Genomic DNA, 19,346 nt, shown 5'->3' with positions numbered 1-19,346 from the left:
TGTCTTAATAATGACTTCTTATACAGGTATAACATGCTTGAGTGCATGGCAGATTTTGATAGGTTACTAAGAATCAATTGACAGGCAGACTCAATATGTGGCCGACACACCGCACTCAGGTCTGGGCCCGTTTACTAGTCGGGCCGAGTTTGACACATAACCCAGTCCATTTGTGATTGGTTACCCCACCACCCATCTACTACTTGACCTGATGTCCACCTCTACCATGCTTATGTCACAGAAATGCTTCATTTTTGGCTGTACGTCTCTGATACCCGACGCTGACATGCGGACACAGACATAGGTTCACACATATATTATTTTGTTATTATTTAATTATTTTTGATATTTTTTAATAAAATACATATTTAAATATTAAGATATTAAAAAAGGTTTTATCGATTAAAACGTAAATTTTTTTTCATGCTCACATGTCTTATTTTCCCCCCAAAAATTCGAACTTAGCAAACCCGTGTCCCATGACCCGTATCCCGTGTCAAGTCGTATCTGTAACTTTGTGACATGGCAACACCTGGCGGTACCCTTGCAATACGTTGGGCCCCGGGCATATGCCCTTCTCTGCGTTCAATAGAGCCTCTTTCATTTGGGATAACATATGACCCAGACGATCAGCGGCTGAGCGTTATCATGGTCGTCCTCCGAACCGAACCATCATCATGAATCATCCTCTGCTGCTGCTGCTCCGCAGGAGCGTCCCTCCCGCCCTCCCCATCTCTCCCTCCACGACACTCACCATCACCCACCATCACAAGGTACTTCCTTTTCTTCCATTGCTGAGAGAGAGAGAGTGAGAGAGAGCACATTAGCTTGAAACGAAGTGTTTGATTGGTTGTAGAGGTCGTTGGTGGCCACCACCATACACTGCTGCCTCCCATCTCCCGACCATAGTGATTCCGAGGCCAAATCGAACGCACCAGAGGTCGTTTCTTCTTCTTCTTCTTATGCATGGTGCGCGGGGATTGGGGTGGTGGGGTTCGCGGAGACGAGCTACTTGACGTACCTGAAGCTCACTGGTTCTGATGCGTTTTGTCCCATTGGTGGTGGCATCTGCACCACCGTTCTCAATAGCGAGTATGCTTCTGTGTTTGGTATGTTTCGAGGCCATTATTCTTCTCCCTCCTCCATTTCCCCACTTTGTTACTTTGATTGTTGGTGGATTCTTGTAATTCCCTTGTTTGATCTTACTGCGCAATTACCCACCTGCTAGAATGCTAAAATAAGCACGATGGAAATTTTGAATTTGATGGCAAAAACAATGATTACGCGAAGAAGATAAAGAGAAGAACATGGGATTTTTGTGGTGGATCATTTTTACATTATCGAACCCGTACTGAAGGCTAATTGATGAGACTTTTTATGAGAAAAAAAGTCAAGAAACAAGGCAACTCCAATGGGATGAAACACACATTGGAACGATGCTTGTGAATGGACCATGATAAGCTATGGAATAGGAGTTATCGTGAAAATTATTCCTGTTTATAATTCATCTACGTATATGCAACAAAGCACACAATTGGTGGTGTTGATGAACATGATGTCCGAGATCCTGCACAAAAAATTTTAGCAAGAAATTGTGCAAAAAAGGTATCTCATTTAGGAAGTATGCCACATTGTATTGCTTCTTCTTCGTCAATTGTGTTGCAGTTCATTATGCAGGTTGTGATCTTGATTCAGCGAGAATCAAACCTCCAACCCCGATATGTTCTTCCATTGAAAGGATAAAGTTAGCTCTTCTGCCTTGTTTTACATATGGTTCTTCACCTTATCCAGTCTATATCTTTCGAATGCCTGTTTTGGTTCTAGAGTTCCACTGATAGTGTTTCCAACGTCAGGCATGCCAATTTGTTTGAGTTCAACTTTTAATACAAAAAATAGTCATGTAATAGAAAGCTACATCCTATACTCTTTTGTGAACATAGCTAATGCCTAATGGAGGGAGTCCTTCTGTTCAGCTGAGAGAAATTTGTAAGAACTGATAAATGGAAGATAGTTGCTTATCCATCTTGGAGCCAATCTGACCCTGAAAAGATTCTTCAACTTGGAGTGTGCCAAACTGAGCCTGGAAACATTGCTTCTTGTCTGATGAGAGACTCAAGCTCAAAATGTTAAGCTTTCATTTCATTCACAAATGTACTTATGAAGATTTGAGCACTGTTCGCTTTCTACATGTATACTTATTTGTTTCTGTATAATATATACTAGTTTCTTAAGGCCAAGTAGCTGCCTTTCCATCCTTATTCTCTGTGTCATAGGAGATAATTAAAGAAACCATGCTATACTGCATTATCATAACTCAAATACAGTGAACCATTTGTTCATCTGTGCCTTTTCTTATTACAAGACCAACCTTTATGGTGTTCATTAAATTTGAAAGTGCAGATCAGGTCAAGGGTCCCTTTGAGGCCATTCATCCCATGGATGAACGACATCCCAAACATCATGGATTGGGCATTGTTTTCGACCTTTCATTTTTTATGCTCTATATGCTGTTCTTCTATAGCATCTACGCCTTTGAAAAAAATTGTGCAACCCATCTAAGATGTCAGCAATCCAGCCATGGCACTTGGGATGTCATTCATTGCATGGATGAATGACATTGGAGGGACCCTTGACAGACTCCTGTCAGGGGTCCCCCTAGCCTGATCCACACTCAAATTTGAAGGTGTATGCATGTATATATCGATTTGATTGGTTAACAAAGGCCGTTTTTTGGAGAAGAGTTATTGTGCAATCTCTATCCACATCCCATAAATCAAGTACCCTAGATAAGGAATATAGTGACAGAAGTTAAAAAGGCAAAATTTTGGCAGCCAAAAACTTGTGAGAAATAGACTTTTTTAGAAAAGCTCATGTTTTTTTTCCTGCAAAATATCGGCAATAAACAATGTAAGCAAATAAATTTGTATAAAGAAATACAAATAAAATATAAAAAAAACACGTTTTTTGATAAGTAGCCGATAAAAACATAAATATCATGTTTAAAATGCAATATTTATGTTTCTACAAAAACTTGCGATATTTTGAAAAAATTACGAGAAATTAGAATTTAAAACTTTTAGGTAATTTGTCACAATATTTTCGTGAGTCTTTCATATCTTGTGATATTTGTCACACTGATCAGAAGTACTTTTATCTGAATTAAAATTTCAACCATGAACAAGTCAGACTGTCTATGTATGTAGTCTAAATTAAGATTGGATTAAATTTTGTTACCAAGGCAATTAAAGCACTAAATGTCCCATTGTCTAGGTGGTAAGCTTAAGTTTTCATTTATCGTTCTTCACTGCATGATTATGCTATAGCTGTTACATCAATTTAGTTAATATTTCAAGTTTTTTAAACATTTATTTCTTAAAGGTGACTACTAAACAATAGGCTGCAGAAAAGGACGGATCAGTGGATCATTTCCCTGTAACCAGATGTGGAATTGTTTACTTTCTAGTTCATCAAGAAAATTCTAAACTATTTGTCAATGATTGGTTACCATAACTTTCATTTTGGGAATTTTTGCTACAAACAAGAAATTCTGTCTTTGTAGATAGTTTTCATATAGAGTAGTTGAAAATAATTCTGTTTCATGATTGCGGTTAACTTTCAACTTTATTTTGATTTGATTCATCAATGAAGTTGCTACCAATAATTGATTGAATAAATATTTGGTATGAAAACACCTTGTTCCTTTTGCGAAAATAGTTCTGTTTCATTATTGTGGTTAACTTTCAACTTTATTTTGATTTGATTCATCAATGAAGTTGCTACCAATAATTGATTGGATAAATATTTGGTATGAAATGTAACGCCCCAAAAATCCAGGACTTGTAACTTTTTAGAAAAGTTTAGAAAGCTTTGAAATCATACAATAATCAGAGTTTAAATAATACTTCAGCGGAAAATGATATTTTTAAAACCATAAGTCAATGGACCTTGAGCACATTACAGCGTAAACTTTCCTTTTGTCAAATCCTGCACAACCATTGAAATCAAATGGTTTCGAAATGGAGTTCCAATAATTGAGAATTCGTTTGTTAAAACCAAGAAGAAGCTTACTAAAACAGTTTTATTAACTCACGGTTTAATAAAAGAGAAATTTTGAAACACACTTTATACCAAATTTACCAACATGTCCTCAGGAGCGAAACGTCAGGGAAAAAGCTCTATCTTGACCTCATCACGCCATCGTGTCATCGTAGACTGTATTACCTATCCATTACCTGCCCATAAAATGGGCCAGTTTCACTAAAAACTGGTAGGTGCATAGACAAGTCAATATTGAACATAATTAAGCAGAATAATTTAATATGTCAAGTAGACAGACAATTATATCGCAATTTAATTTCAACAGATTCACAGAGCAACTATCATGAGCACAGTGCTAAAATTATTACAAGCATTTTACTGGCACAAGTAGGCTAACTATTACAAGCAAAGCACTGCACAAGAAAGTTAACTAGCAAAATACAATGCTTCATCAACCACACACACAATTCCATAAGTATTGAACATGTTGTACCCTATAACTTTCATACGTGCATAACTGAACACATTGTGTGATCGGATTATGTTTCGATATTAATTGGCCAAGCGGGTACGCACTGTTAAAACATATGTAATAATACCATAATACCCGATAGGGGTATTATGGTCATTTCACAAAGTACCCCATAGGGGTACTTATTTTGTTTCTCGTATTTCACTATTTTTTATTTTTCTTTTTATTTTTCTTTTTGTATTTTTTGGATACCGAAAAGGGGCCCCACAATGGAGTCGTTGGGGCCCCCAACGGTCACATATGTGACCGTTGGGGGCTCCCAACGACTCTATTGGGAGCCCCTTTGGTCTCCTCTTCTTATAAATAGGGGGAACCCCCCATGTATGTTGTATTGCTCTTGAGAGCTCCTCTTCAATAATAGTGATATTATTTTTCATGTGTGTAGCCTTTTTATAAGGCCCTTTGTATATCCCTTAGTGGATTTTCTCTCTTGTGCTTGTTGCATTTGTCCGTGTGGGACATAGTGAATGCTTTAGCATTCTTGGTTTCTTCCGCTTATTTCATTACATGGTATCAGAGCCATAAGATCTTCTAAAGGTAAAATCTTGTCTCTCTCTACTTCCTTTCTTTCTCACATCTTCCTTGTGTAGCAATGGAAGTCAAGATCGATCTATCATTCAAACTCAATGGAAAAAATTACATGATGTGGGCATCCGCAATGGAGAATAATCTCAAAGGCAAGAAGCTTTGGGGTTATGTAATGGGAACCGTTCCGGAACCCCAACTTAAGCTCACAAAGATGGAAGGAGATCAAGAGAAAGCACTTGAAGGCGATGCTCGTCTCAAGGCCATTGAAGATTATAATCATCAAATGGAAGATTGGGAGAGCAACCATGCAAAAATCCTTGCATGGTTTATGAATAATGTCGAACTTATGGTATGTGCAAATATTGCAAAATTCCGCCGGGCAAATGAAGCTTGGTTTTTTATGAAGGGTATGTTTACCCAAAAGGATCTTGCAAGAGCTTATTTCTTGCAAGAAAAAGTAAGAACCACAAAACATGGCGACATGAGCATACAAGATTACTATAGTGCTCTAAATCCTTTGTGGGATGAATTGGCTCTTTTAGAGCCTAAATGGGTATCTATGGAGGATGTGGTTCTAAGACAAAAACAAATGGAACAAGATAGATTGTTTCAATTTTTATTTGGGCTTCGTCCCGAATTTGAACAAGTGAGATCCTCACTTCTCCATAGATCCACGTTTCCTCCCTTAGAAGAAGCTATTGCCGAGATTACTCAAGAAGAGACTAGGCATAACATGGGTAAAAGCATAGAGGAAGTTCTTGCCGTATCTAAACCCGGCAATCATGTTAAAACATACAAACCACCTCATTTTGGTAAGCAAGGGAGTGGTGGAAGAAAAATGATTATATGTCACCATTGTTATGAGCCGGGACATATTAAACCCGTTTGCCCAAAGCTAAATGGGGCATTCAAGCCAAAGTTGGCTTCCGTTGAAGAATCCACCACCAAAGAAGATGACGGCAAGAACGGGGATCTCAAAGACACTCTTGGACAAATCTCCTTGGCTCTTCAACAAATCTTAAAGGTCACTTCTTCCACCTCCGGTGCCGCCATTGCCTCATCATCACCTCCCGGTACGTACTCTTGGATTTTAGATTCCGGAGCTTCTTTTCACATGACCCCTCATGAAAATGCATTAACCAATGTGCACACCAATTCAAAAATGTCTTGTGTCTCTACGGCCGATGGAACTTTTCTCAAAATAAATGGTGTTGGAACTCTTGATTCTAAAAATGTTCAAAATTTCCTTGTTCCAAAAGTTAGAATAGTTCCAAAATTAAATCTTAACCTCTTTTTCGTTTCTCAAATAGCCGACCATGGATGTGAAATATCTTTCTCATCCCAAGGGTGCTTTGTGCAGGATCTCCGGTCCGGGAAGCGGATTGGGCAAGGCCATAGGAAGGGAGACCTTTATTTTATGGATAATTTAATACTTCCAAATACCTCATTTTGTACTTATGTCCAAGACAAAAATATTGAAACTTGGCATAAAAGGCTTGGACATCCAAGTTACTCTAAAATGTATCTTTTTCCTTTTGGACACAAGTTTTGTAAAGAAAAAGATATCAATTGCAAAGATTGCATTTTTGGCAAAATGAAGTCTACTCCTTTTCCTATTAGATCCTTTGTGACAACAAGACCTTTTGAATTGGTGCATTCCGATGTTTGGGGGCCATCTCCGGTTCTATCTAAAGGTGGTTATTCATATTATGTTACTTTTATTGATGATTATACTAGATATGTATGGATTTATTTTTTTAACTTTAAATCGGAAGTTTTTAACTTCTTTAAAGAATTCCATGCAAAAATTCAAAATCAATTTCAAAGTCAAATATCCATTCTTAGATCCGATTCGGGTGGAGAATACTTATCAAATGATTTTCAAGCATATCTAAAACAACATGACATTTGTCATCAAAAATCTTGCCCAAGAACTCCTCAACAAAACGGTCTAGCGGAAAGAAAACATAGGCATATTTTGGAAACCACTAGATCCTTACTCATTTCTAAAAATATTCCTAAAATTTTTTGGGCCGAAGCCGTGTTAACCTCCACCTATTTAATCAATAGGATGCCATCTTCAAAATTGAATAATATCTCTCCTTATGAAAAACTTTTTAATATGACACCCGACTACAATCGTTTTCGGATTTTTGGGTGTAAATGCTTTGTTCTTTTACATAAAAGAGATAAATTGTCACCTAAAGCAATAGAATGTGTATTTTTAGGATATGGTGAAAATCAAAAAGGCTATAGATGCTTTGATCATAAAAACAATAAGTTATTTGTCTCCAAAGATGTAACCTTTTTAGAAGATGAAAATGGATTTGACATATTGGAAAAATCAAATGAAATTGATTATATGTTTATCAATGATCTTTTAGAAGATTCAAATGATGACTCTTTGAGTCATCCGGAAATTTTAGAAAATACTCATGATTCTCATGATGATGATGTATCACCAACTAATGGTGACAATCTCCAAGTATACACTCGGCGTGAGGAAGCCCAACCTATTAGTGCTTTAGAAAAATTCTTGCGGCTTAATGAACCCCTAGAAGAAACCTCCCTTAGGCGTTCTTCTAGAGAATCAATTCCACCTAATAGGTTTGTCTCATATGAAACTCTTTCACCTAAATATAGAGCTTGTCTAATAGCCTTGCATTCTTACTATGAACCCTCCCATTATAATCAAGCAAAAAGTATACCTCATTGGGTTGAAGCAATGAAAGTTGAACTAGACGCTTTAAATAAAGCTAAAACTTGGGAAATAGTTCACCTTCCTCCAAATAAGAAAGCTATAGGATGTCGATGGGTCTACAAAGTCAAAACAAAAAGTGATGGTTCCCTAGAGCGCTATAAAGCTAGATTAGTTGCTAAGGGATACTCACAAGAATATGGCATCGATTATGAGGAAACTTTTGCTCCCGTGGCTCGCATGACAAGCGTTAGAACTTTAATTGCGGTAGCATCATCTAAGAAATGGCCTATATTCCAATTAGATGTTAAAAATGCCTTTCTTAATGGTCAGTTAAATGAAGAAGTATATATGGATCCTCCGCCGGGAATCAGTGTTAACCAAGGTCAAACCCTTCGGTTATTAAAAGCCTTATATGGTCTTAAACAAGCCCCTAAGGCTTGGTATGATAGATTTAGTGCTATCATGTTACAATTGGGATTTCGCTCATGTTATACTGACACTGCTCTTTTTGTTAAAAATGCAGGTAATAGTATCATCATCCTTCTGCTTTATGTTGATGATATGATCATCACTGGCAATGATGAAAGCGGTATTCTTAAAGTTAAAAATATGTTAAAACATAATTTTGATATGTCTGATCTGGGTTTTCTCAGGTACTTTCTTGGCATAGAAGTTGCATACTCTCCTCGAGGGTATATACTGTCACAGATGAAGCTTGCTGCAGACATATGTTCCAAATCTGGGATTTTAGATGATAAAAAGGTGGAGACTCCCGAGGTTATCAATGCTAAACTACGACTGGAGGATGGAGTTCTGCTGGACGATCCTACGCCCTACAGGCAACTCATAGGCTCCCTCACCTATCTGACTATCACCAGGCCCGATATTGCTCATGTTGTGCACTCTGCAAGCCAATTTCAGCATGCTCCTACATCTGTGCATATGAGTGCTGTGCTCCGGATCATTCGATATATTAAAAATACTTTGACTAAAGGGCTATTCCTATCCTCAATCTCTTCCTTAGATTTACTAGCTTATACTGATGCTGACTGGGGAGGAAACCCAAATGATCGAATCTCAACTACTGGCTTTTGTGTATTCCTAGGAGATTCGCTAATTGCTTGGAGGTGCAAGAAACAGCAGAAAGTCTCATTGTCTTCTACTGAAGCAGAATACAGGGCTATGGCAACCACTACAATGGAGCTGGTGTGGCTTCGAAGTCTTCTTCAAGATATGGGAGTCGAAATTACCGGGGCTTCGAAGCTTTGTTGTGACAACAAAAGTGCTATCTACATTGCCAGCAACCACACTTTCCATGAGAGGACGAAACATATTGAAATGGATTGTCATTATGTACGTGATGAATATCTTCGTGGGACAGTAACACTGCCATATGTGACTTCAGAATATCAACTTGCTGATTTCTTCACCAAAGCCCTGCCTGCTCCTCGCTTCTTGTTCCTCCTTGGCAAACTTTCGGTCATTCCCCCGTAAAGTTTGAGGGGGGGTGTTAAAACATATGTAATAATACCATAATACCCGATAGGGGTATTATGGTCATTTCACAAAGTACCCCATAGGGGTACTTATTTTGTTTCTCGTATTTCACTATTTTTTATTTTTCTTTTTATTTTTATTTTTGTATTTTTTGGATACCGAAAAGGGGCCCACAATGGAGTCGTTGGGGCCCCCAACGGTCACATATGTGACCGTTGGGGGCTCCCAACGACTCTATTGGGAGCCCCTTTGGTCTCCTCTTCTTATAAATAGGGGGAACCCCCCATGTATGTTGTATTGCTCTTGAGAGCTCCTCTTCAATAATAGTGATATTATTTTTCATGTGTGTAGCCTTTTTATAAGGCCCTTTGTATATCCCTTAGTGGATTTTCTCTCTTGTGCTTGTTGCATTTGTCCGTGTGGAACATAGTGAATGCTTTAGCATTCTTGGTTTCTTCCGCTTATTTCATTACACGCACAAGGCACGACTCTAGAAACAGCCTAGACTGATCCGGGGGTTTATTATGCTATGTATTTTATGATAACCCGGATAGCTGACTAAGTCCGCACCTAAGGGGACGGTCGGTGACAAAGACAGAAATCCCCAAAGCAGCATAAACAGTGGATGCATCCCAAACATGGAGAGCTACCACCTAGGATAATTATGGTAGTCTCATTCCCCTAACTCCGATGACTGGGGAAGCCGAATCTTTTGCTCGTAACTGCCATTAATGGCCTGTTCATCGAAGTTTTGTACCTTCCTGTCCTCTCTCCTGACAGGAGTCAGCGATTCGGATGAGTACATCAGGGGTAGTTAATTGAAGACCCATTCTACATACTCTGGTCTTTCGACCAACTCGAGTATCTTGCCGGTGAAGACGAAAACATCACTTATTTAGCTGATCTCAACATTCTGTTATTTGCATTCATCAAGGTTGCCACAACCTACTTATCCAATCATCGCAACGTAAGAAGACGTACTTGTCAAAAAGTACGGTCGTACATGTCATAAGTACGACTACGATGAAAGGGAAATGGTTCCACAAAAGAAACCCCAACATATATTATCTACAAAAGAATTAATACAACACAGCCTGACAAGATAAGTCTTGAATTCACTTCAACAACATTTTTCATATTTCATGATGCAAGGTCATCTCGGATCTCTCGTCCGATCAACAAAGTACTTAACATGTTGTGCATGTCTAAAAGTACGCTATACTGTACCAGGGAGGTGTGGGGGCTTCTCAAAAGGAACACCCAACACACAACTTCATAACGATCCAAAGAATAAAGGAGTGCTCATTTGACACGATTCATCCTTAAAAGCCATAATGCCACATTGAGTAATTCACACAAGGCACATCACTATCAATCTTGCATCCAAAATTTATCTTAATATCGACATGATTCGCACGACACGCGACACTAGGTTTAATAAATGAAGAATGGGTCCTTCAACAGAACCTCACTTGATCATAGGCTCCTGCCCTTAATCGGGGTTATTCAAAATTGAGCCGCAACTTGAATCGAGGTCATAAAACATTTCTCCCAAGTGTGTAGACTTGGGAGGGCCCAAATGTGACTTCGTAATCCTGCAAGACTTAATCATACTTTGCAAAAGTTGTACATTTTGAAGAGTTCCGGGTTCGCAGAAGGAAACTCGCTTTTAAAGAACTGTAATGCACAAGCACAACTTCTAGTGTTTTGAAAACAAGTGAAATCAGGTTAGACACAAGACTATATTTATGTAAGTACATATTTACCATAGGTCTGAGCATATGCAGATTATAACATGACAACAATCGACTCTCGACTTGCAATGCCGCACATCGAGCGAAAACACATAAGTAACACACGAGGTACCAAAACCATACCTTGACCACTTAGATAGACAAACACATAAGGTCATGAGTAATACACGAGACACAAAGTCATACCTCACTCAAAGGAAACGTGCAGGCAAAAATGGATGCAAGCAAACAAGGGCATATGTATTTCAAGAAATACGAAACCGCACCTCAACTCATAATCAACTTATGCAAAATAATGATCGAAGAATGAAATTGTACATCGACCCATAGGAACGAACATGCAAGCATATATGCAAGAAATTAAGGGCATAAGTATTGCAAAAAGTACGAAACCACCTTCAACCACATAAGCAAATACGCAAATTAATACTCAAAGAGTAAAATCATGCATCGACTCATAAATATGCAGACAAGAAAATATGCAATGCAGAAGCAATATAAATCTAAGCATATCTAGCATGGGCATCTTAATTATTTCAACTTAAATACGTTTATCAATTGCCCTTTGTGCGACTTTACCCTACCTCGGGATGTCGTGCAGCTGCGTACGTCTACGGGTGTGGATGATACGAAGGTCGGGCCCCGAAGTGCGAACTGGACTCGTTGCGAAAATCTGCAAGAGTGAGAGTTATTATGACGTAGTTGTCAAAAATAGCAGAAGGTCACTGGTAAGACCTGCCCTGCCGGCAGAATCAAAAGAGTAGCAGGGGTATCGGCCCCTGTCTGACCAAACAATGAATGACAGGGGCCTCAGCCCCTGTCTGACAGGACAATGGATGGCAGGGGCCTCAGTCCCCGCCAGACAAAGCAGTGAATGGCAGGGGCTGAGGCCCCTGCCGGCCAAAACACGAACGACAGGGGTCTCGGACCCTGCCTGCTGAAACAACAAACGGCCGGGGTCTCGGCCCTGCCTGCTAAAACACCAAACGGCAGGGGCCTAGGCACCTGCCTAACGAAAGAAATAAATGGCAGGGGCCGAGGCCCCTACCTCACGGAAACAGCAAATGGCAGGGACTTGGGTCCCTGCCTGACAATATTGGACGACAGGGGCCTCGGCCTATGCAAAACAATGAATGGCAGGGGCTTCAGTCCCTGCCAGACAAAACGAAAACTGGCAGGGGTTTCGGCCCCTGCCTGACGAAATGAAAAAATGGCAGGGGCCCCGACCCCTGCCTGACGGAACAACGGCGAAACAAGGGGGAAGGTGCGACAAGGGGGGTGTCAGTCCCCTGCCACCCTTCAGGTAGGCATAGAGGGAAAAAGGAGGGCACGACACAGGCGGTATGCCGTCTGTCGGCCCCTCGACAAGCCCTCAAGGAGAGGGAAAGAAGGGAGGAGGGGTGCCGCAGGGGTGACTGCCCCCCTGCAGGCTCACCTGCAACCTCAAGAGAGAGGGGGAGGCGTCAGGGGCCCCGTAGGCCACCTGTCGGGCCTCCGATGGGCACAGGCGAGTCGGGAGGGCGCGACAGGGGCCGTGCGCCGCCTGTTGGCCTCCCGGCCTCCCGGCGAGGTGACAGAGAGGGGGGTGAGGAGGAGAAGAGGGAGTACCTGGAAGGGGGAAAAAGAGGGAGGTGAAGAGGGAGGGCATGGCAGGGGCCATCGGCCTCCTGTCGTGCCTTCCGGCGAGATGACAGAGAGAGAGGTGAAGGGAGGAGACGAGGGAGGAGGCGACGTACCTGGGAAGAGGCCGACGACGATGGCCGGCGTCGTCGATCGGCGTTGGCGGGGGGGTTGCAGCAGCGGCGACACTGGAGGCATGCGCAGGGAAGAAGGAGACGCAAGGGGGAGGTGTGCCTCCCCTTGTCCTCCACTGGTGCTCTTAAAGAGCTCGAAGGAGGATGCGTGAAATCGGGAAACCCCGATTTCCATCCTTATCGGGTTGAAAAAGGGGGGGGGGGGGAGGTTGCGGCGCACAGGGGAAAGACCTCCTGTGTCGGTTTTTTTTTTTTAAAAACCCTAACGTCAATGGGCCTGGGTCGGGTCAGGACCCGACCCGGCCAGGGTCCGATATATATATATATATATATATTTTTTTTTTAAATTCGGGTTTTACATGAAAACTGTAATATCTCGTAATTTTTTCATAAATTTTAAGCTCAAAATCTAGTTTTTGATTAAATATTTATATTTAATATGACAAAATTATAAAAAATATTTAAATGTAGGCTGACGTTAGCATGGGTCTGGGCATGGTCCAGGGCCCATTGACAAGATCCATACATGGTAAGAAAAATCAGCGAATTTATTTATTTTTAACCCTTAAATTTGAGCAAAATTCAGGTTAAATTCAAGTGAAATAGATCTAAGACCATAGTTAGATTTGTTTCGGAGCGTAGATCTCATAGAAGATCTGTTTTATCGATCCGGATATCGGTTGGCTTTGAAAATGCTTTTTCCTGATTTGACCAACCTCTATTTTTGGGTCTTTTTCGATTTGGATCGGATTCAACCTGCTCCGTTTACTCTTGGATCGATGTCCATATGGATCTGGACCTAATCCAGGTTTCATATTGACTAAGTCACCTACTAGAGAGCCCCACTCCCTATGAGAAGGGGTGAAACAACCCTCTCTCATAATGTCTGCTGAATATATATATATATATATATATATAGAGAGAGAGAGAGAGAGAGAGAGAGAGAGAGAGAGAGAGAGAGAGAGAGAGAGAGAGAGGTATCTTCAACGTTTCCTCCTTCCTCTAAGTTTTTCGTGAGAACAAAAATCAAGGTACAAGCTCCTCTCTAAATTGGATGGTGTAAGTTGATTCAAGCATAGGTTCAGAGTTTAAAAGAAAAATCTGGTTTCCTTAACATATACACGTTTTTGGCAGATTGTGATTTAAAAAAAAAGAAAAACTTGTGTTTCTTTTCTTGCAAAACCAATTTTGGGATCTACGTTTTAATCCGATCATACACGTTTTTGATAATACCTGTTTTTTTTTATATCATTATATAGGCTGGGTTTCATAGGTACTATTTTGTTTGAGACATAAATAGATATATTTTGCTGTCTGCCAATCCTGTACATGAGTTTTATCATAAACAGATATATTATGCTGTTTTATTAACTGCCGATCATGTACATGAGTTTGATCATAAACAGACATATTATGTTGTTTTATTAACTGCCGATCATGTACATGAGTTTGATCATAAACATATATATTATGCTGTTTTATTAACTACCGATCTTGTACATGAGTTTGATCATAAACATATATATTATGCTGTTTTATTAACTGCCGATCATGTACATGAGTTTGATCATAAACAGACATATTATGATGTTTTATTAACTGCCGATCATGTACATGACTTTGATCATAAACAAATATATTATGCTGTTTTATTAACTGCCGATTATGTGCATGAGTATGTTCATAAAGAGATACATTTTGTTGTCTACCGATCATGTGCATGAGTCTGATCATAAGTAGATATAGTTTACTGTCTGCCGATCATGTGCATGAGTTTGAAATATATATATTTTGCTGATTTATTATCTGCTGATCATGTGCATGAGTCCTAATCATAAACAAATATGTTTTGCTGTTTTATTTCATGCTGATCATGTGCATGAGCCAATGTCTCATTTTTACCGGGCACATGTATGAATCTGCATGTTGTTGATAACTGCCATGCCGCTCCTCGCGTATGTGTATATATATATATATATATATATATATATATATATATATATATATATATATATATATATGCAACTACAGGAATGCCTGTCTTAATGCTGCAGCTATATATATGTACATATTTATGCCAGCAAAGTGACACTATCACTGTGCTGTTCTTACCTGAGCAGCGACAGCGTGCATGCTGTCAGCATGTCGCTGCTCATATACGTGCAGTAACAACGAGCATTCTGCTAGCTTAGTGCTGCTCATATATGCTCAACAACAGGGCATAGTGGGACAGCAGATCATTGTTCATAGAATGTGCAGTGACTGCACATAACTGGATAGCATATCGTTGCTTAAATATGTGTAGCAACAACACATATCTGAACAGTGTATCGCTGCTCATAGATGTGCTGTGACAGCATGTTGATGATAGTGTGTCGTTGCTCAAATATGTGCAGCGGCAACACATAGATGGACAGTGTATCACTACTCATGTATGTGCAGCGATAGTAGGCACTTGGACTGCGATTAGCTGCTCATGTATGTGCAGCGACAACAGTGATTATTGCTGCATATACGTATGCAGCGACAACAAGCATACAATATGCATATTGCTGCATAAATGTATGCAGCAACTGAGTACGATATACATAATGTTGCTCACTTATGTGCAGCAACTTCAAGCACGTTGTAGCATGATGATTGTTGTCACATGTATATAATTATACAGCCCTATGTGCAATCTGGTTTCGGATTGACATACAACTTGTGTATATGTTATATATATGTGGGTCAACAAGCTTTATATATACATATGTATGTGCTTGGTTAAATGCACATTTGTTTTTGTGTTGTGATTGTGTGTTGGTGCTGTAGTCAATGCATTTGGAAATATGATTTCTGTTGAAATTGTGAAATTTGATCGCTTTTGGATAATTATTTAAATATGAGATAAATAGATGCTGAAACTGGTCGATTTTTAAAAGGTTGGGTTTTGGCTAATGTGATGAATTTGATAAGATTGTATTTATTCATTTGCCATGAACATATATTAATGATTGTGCATTGTGAACATAAGTTTGTATATTTGTGTGTGATGTTCATTGAAATTTTGCAATGTCATAAATTAATTATGAAACAAATTAATGGTTGTGTGTGACCCACTGAAGGGCCTTGGAGGCCAGGAGCATATGTTACTCATGAGTTAGTGGAACTGGTTATGCATTACAAAATGATTTTTCTGAAAGCATTATTTTCTGAATTAATTACACTGTTGGATTATTAGGGCAAAGGCCCAAATTTTTGTTATTGCATGATGATTTGCAAAACTGTTCTTGTGTAAAGAACTATTAATAAATTAAAATGATAAAAGATAAATAGTGTAATAAATTTTCTTCCCTGGTGTCTCTCTGAAGGGCAAGAATTTTGGATGGCGGTTGTGGGAGACCGTGAGGATGCTAAAACACCGTGTGCATTTGTTGTTCCCAAGAACCCGATGAGTGATTCGTGTTGTCAACCACGATTGTAGAGAACTTTCAGCTAATTTGCTTGGGGGTGTTGTTGTTGACTCAACCGTAGTTATTGGTATATCAAGAAAGTGACGTCAATGGATGTTGATTTCCTTGATGTCCCAACATTAAGTGATGATTCCTAATGTTCCGATTGATGGTGATGATTCTAGATATCGGTTGGAAAACAAGTGTGGAATCCAGTAATTAAAATGCAAATTGTGTGTTAAGTTATAACTGAGAACTGCCTTAAACCTCGAGAATTTTACCCGTTTTAAGTATCTTTGGGATTGTAATAAAGTGAAAATTAAACTTTGTGTGCATTTAAATAGAGACATGCATGCAAAAACAATTCTGATAATTAACTTAAAAAGTTATTTATGCATCTTTAAACATTTAGTATTACTCTTATGCATCTCTGAATGTCGATATGTTTCATTTAGCATGAAAGTGTTGAATACTTGTTGAACTGCTTAATTGGTAAGTTTGTTTTAATGATTATGTTGCCTGTGATTTTCTCTTAAATTTGTGTTTGATTTAATTTGTGCTATTTTCTTACTGCTAGATTTTTAGAAGGTATCATACGAGAACTTCTGTTCTTACCTGTTTTCTAAAAATGTTTTACATGCTCTGAGGTTCAGTAATGAGAGAGATTGGTTGGCTGGAGGACTCGAGGATTATGATTTGGTGGCTTGAGTTTTGACGTACTCATGGGAAGGATTAGAGTTGATTTTGAATTTTTGAACTCTGACTTATTTGATTAAATAAATGAAATTTAATTTACAGTTTTAAATTGACTCTATGTTTGGAATAGTTGATGGAATGGATATATTAAATATGTGATGCGCCCCTAGTCCTTGGAAGGTTTTCTTCAATTGTTTAAAAAAAAAATTCTGCATTTTTCAAGGGTCAGTTTGGGGTCGTTACAAAAATACCTTGTTCCTTTTGCGAAAATAATTCTGTTTCATGATTGTGGTTAACTTTCACTTTATTTTGCTACCAATAATTGATTGGATAAATATTTTCTATTAAAACACCTTATTCCTTTTGCAAAAATAATTCTGTTTCATGATTGTGGTTAACTTTCAACTTTATTTTGATTTGATTCATCCATGAAGTTGCTACCAATAATTGATTGGATAGATATTTGGTATGAAAGCACCCTGTTCCATTTGCACTCTCAGGTGTTCCTCTTCCAGTATTTGGAATGGTAGCATATGGATTAGTTGCATTATTGGGTCTGCAGTTGGCACGAAGAAGTTCTCTTTTTGCGTTAAGTGGAACAAGTGCACAATTACTTCTGCTTGGGAGTGCAACTTCAATGGCAGCAGCTAGTTCTTATTTTTTATACCTTCTAAGCACAAAATTTTCAGGAGGATCGTGTTCATACTGCTTGATTTCTGCATTTTTGAGTTTCAGCTTGTTTTTTATCACTATGAAGGTTGGTTGTGTGAACTACAACGAAGAACTTTTTCCATCATAATAACAAAAATATCATCATACGAGCGTAGTGTTTCTCTCAGGAATTCAAGTTGCAAGAGATGCAGAAGACTGCTGGGCTTCAGCTATCTATAGCTGGCTTAGTGATTGCAGCTTTGAGCACTTCATATAGTGGCGTTAGTCCTGACTTAACAGGGTATGCTGTATGTGGAAAATTTTAAGAGGTATTTTCTTCTTGGATAATTTCTTACTCAGTTCGATGTTATAGATTGGCACCTTCTTCTAATCAGTTCCAGTAAAACATGTTTGTTTGAATTTTGGATACATTCGTCAGACATTTGGGTACCTTTTGTGCGTTGAGTTCTCCATTTCATGTTTACAATATTGGCATGTATATTCAAGAGTCTACCTTAATTTTGGAGGTTCGACGAGAGATTGTCTCTAAATAACAGATTTTTGGTCTTTCTTGGGAACTCTTTGATCTCCTAGAAGTGCAAGAAGCAACAAAGTGTTGCTTTGTTTACAGTAGAGGCAAAGTATAGAGCTGTGGCTCAAGTGACTGCCGAGATCATTTAGATAAGGTGGCTTTTGAGTGAGTTTGGTGTCACAGCTAATGGAAAAACCTCCTTATATTATCACAATATGAATGCAATTCATATTGCAAAAGAAACCAGAATTCCATGAAAGAACAAAGTATATTGAAATTGATTTTCACTTTACAAGGAGGGCATATGAGGCTGGGATAATATCTTTGGAGCACATGAGCTCAAAAGAGCAAATTGCAGATATGTTTACCAATTTTAATACACCATCATTATACAAAGGCACTTTTATGAAGAATCTAATACAATTCAATGAAAAGGGTTGATGATCATGTATAGTTATATGCTATGTCACAGGGATTCGGCTAGCAGGGTGCCGCACCCGCGTTGACGCGATGCAGGTGCGGGTGTGGTCAACTCGACGCACCCAGGGTCATTTTGGTCCAATTTTCGGACTTAAAAAAAAATTGCCAAGAAAAATTTTTTTGCCCTATATGTCACAGGGATTCTCCAACTAGGTGCCGCACCCGCACATGATGCGGTCAACCTAACCCTGGGTGCAGTCAACGTACCCAGGGTCAACTTTTGGACTATATATATATATATATAATTTTTTATATTTTTGCCGCACCCCCGCACCTGGGTTTTTTGAAAGTGCCGCACCCCCGCACCCGCACCCGCACCCGCACCCGCACCCATGTGACATAGGTTATATGTTTTTGTAGCTTAACTGTTGACAAAATGTGCTTATTTTACAGTTTGAAGTTTGGTTATTTCCATGTGTTATTCATGTGCTTACACTATAAAATGTATAGTCCTAACTTGTCCGAGTCACTGAGTCAACCCGCTGACTCGCAAGTCAAGGGTTGGGTGATCCGAATCCGAGTCATGAGTTTGCCAACTATGCAAAAGCTTATGAGATTTGTGGAGGACGACAAACATTCCAAAGTGCATGGCGTCTCTCACATATCAAATGATTCTAAGCATTGCAGTATGTGATATCAGACTTAGAAATAGTCAAGTATATCAAGCTGCCTACTAATTGCCTATATATCACTGGATGCTCAAGCTTTTCCTCATCAGTATCTCTGAATTTGATATTTGCCTCCATTGG

General features: G+C 39.2%; 1 protein-coding gene across 1 annotated transcript in view; it reads left to right on the top strand.

Moving 5' to 3' along the window:
- Positions 1–677: 677 nt before the first annotated feature.
- LOC149842522 (thiol-disulfide oxidoreductase LTO1-like) overlaps positions 678–19,346 on the top strand; it is a 42,617-nt gene continuing 23,948 nt past the window's right edge. Inside the window, exons 1-4 of the mRNA XM_090000682.1 lie at positions 678–773; positions 857–1,109; positions 17,435–17,691; positions 17,774–17,861. Coding sequence (XP_089856808.1) covers positions 678–773; positions 857–1,109; positions 17,435–17,691; positions 17,774–17,861 — 694 coding nt within the window. The remainder of the gene's footprint in view (positions 774–856; positions 1,110–17,434; positions 17,692–17,773; positions 17,862–19,346) is intronic.

The sequence above is a fragment of the Nuphar pumila genome, chromosome 3 (genome assembly GCF_984573655.1).
Source record: "Nuphar pumila chromosome 3, dmNupPumi1.hap1.1, whole genome shotgun sequence".
Taxonomy (NCBI): Eukaryota; Viridiplantae; Streptophyta; class Magnoliopsida; order Nymphaeales; family Nymphaeaceae; genus Nuphar; species Nuphar pumila.
Note: the sequence above shows the minus strand (reverse complement) of the source record. Positions and strands in the feature narration are given on the sequence as shown.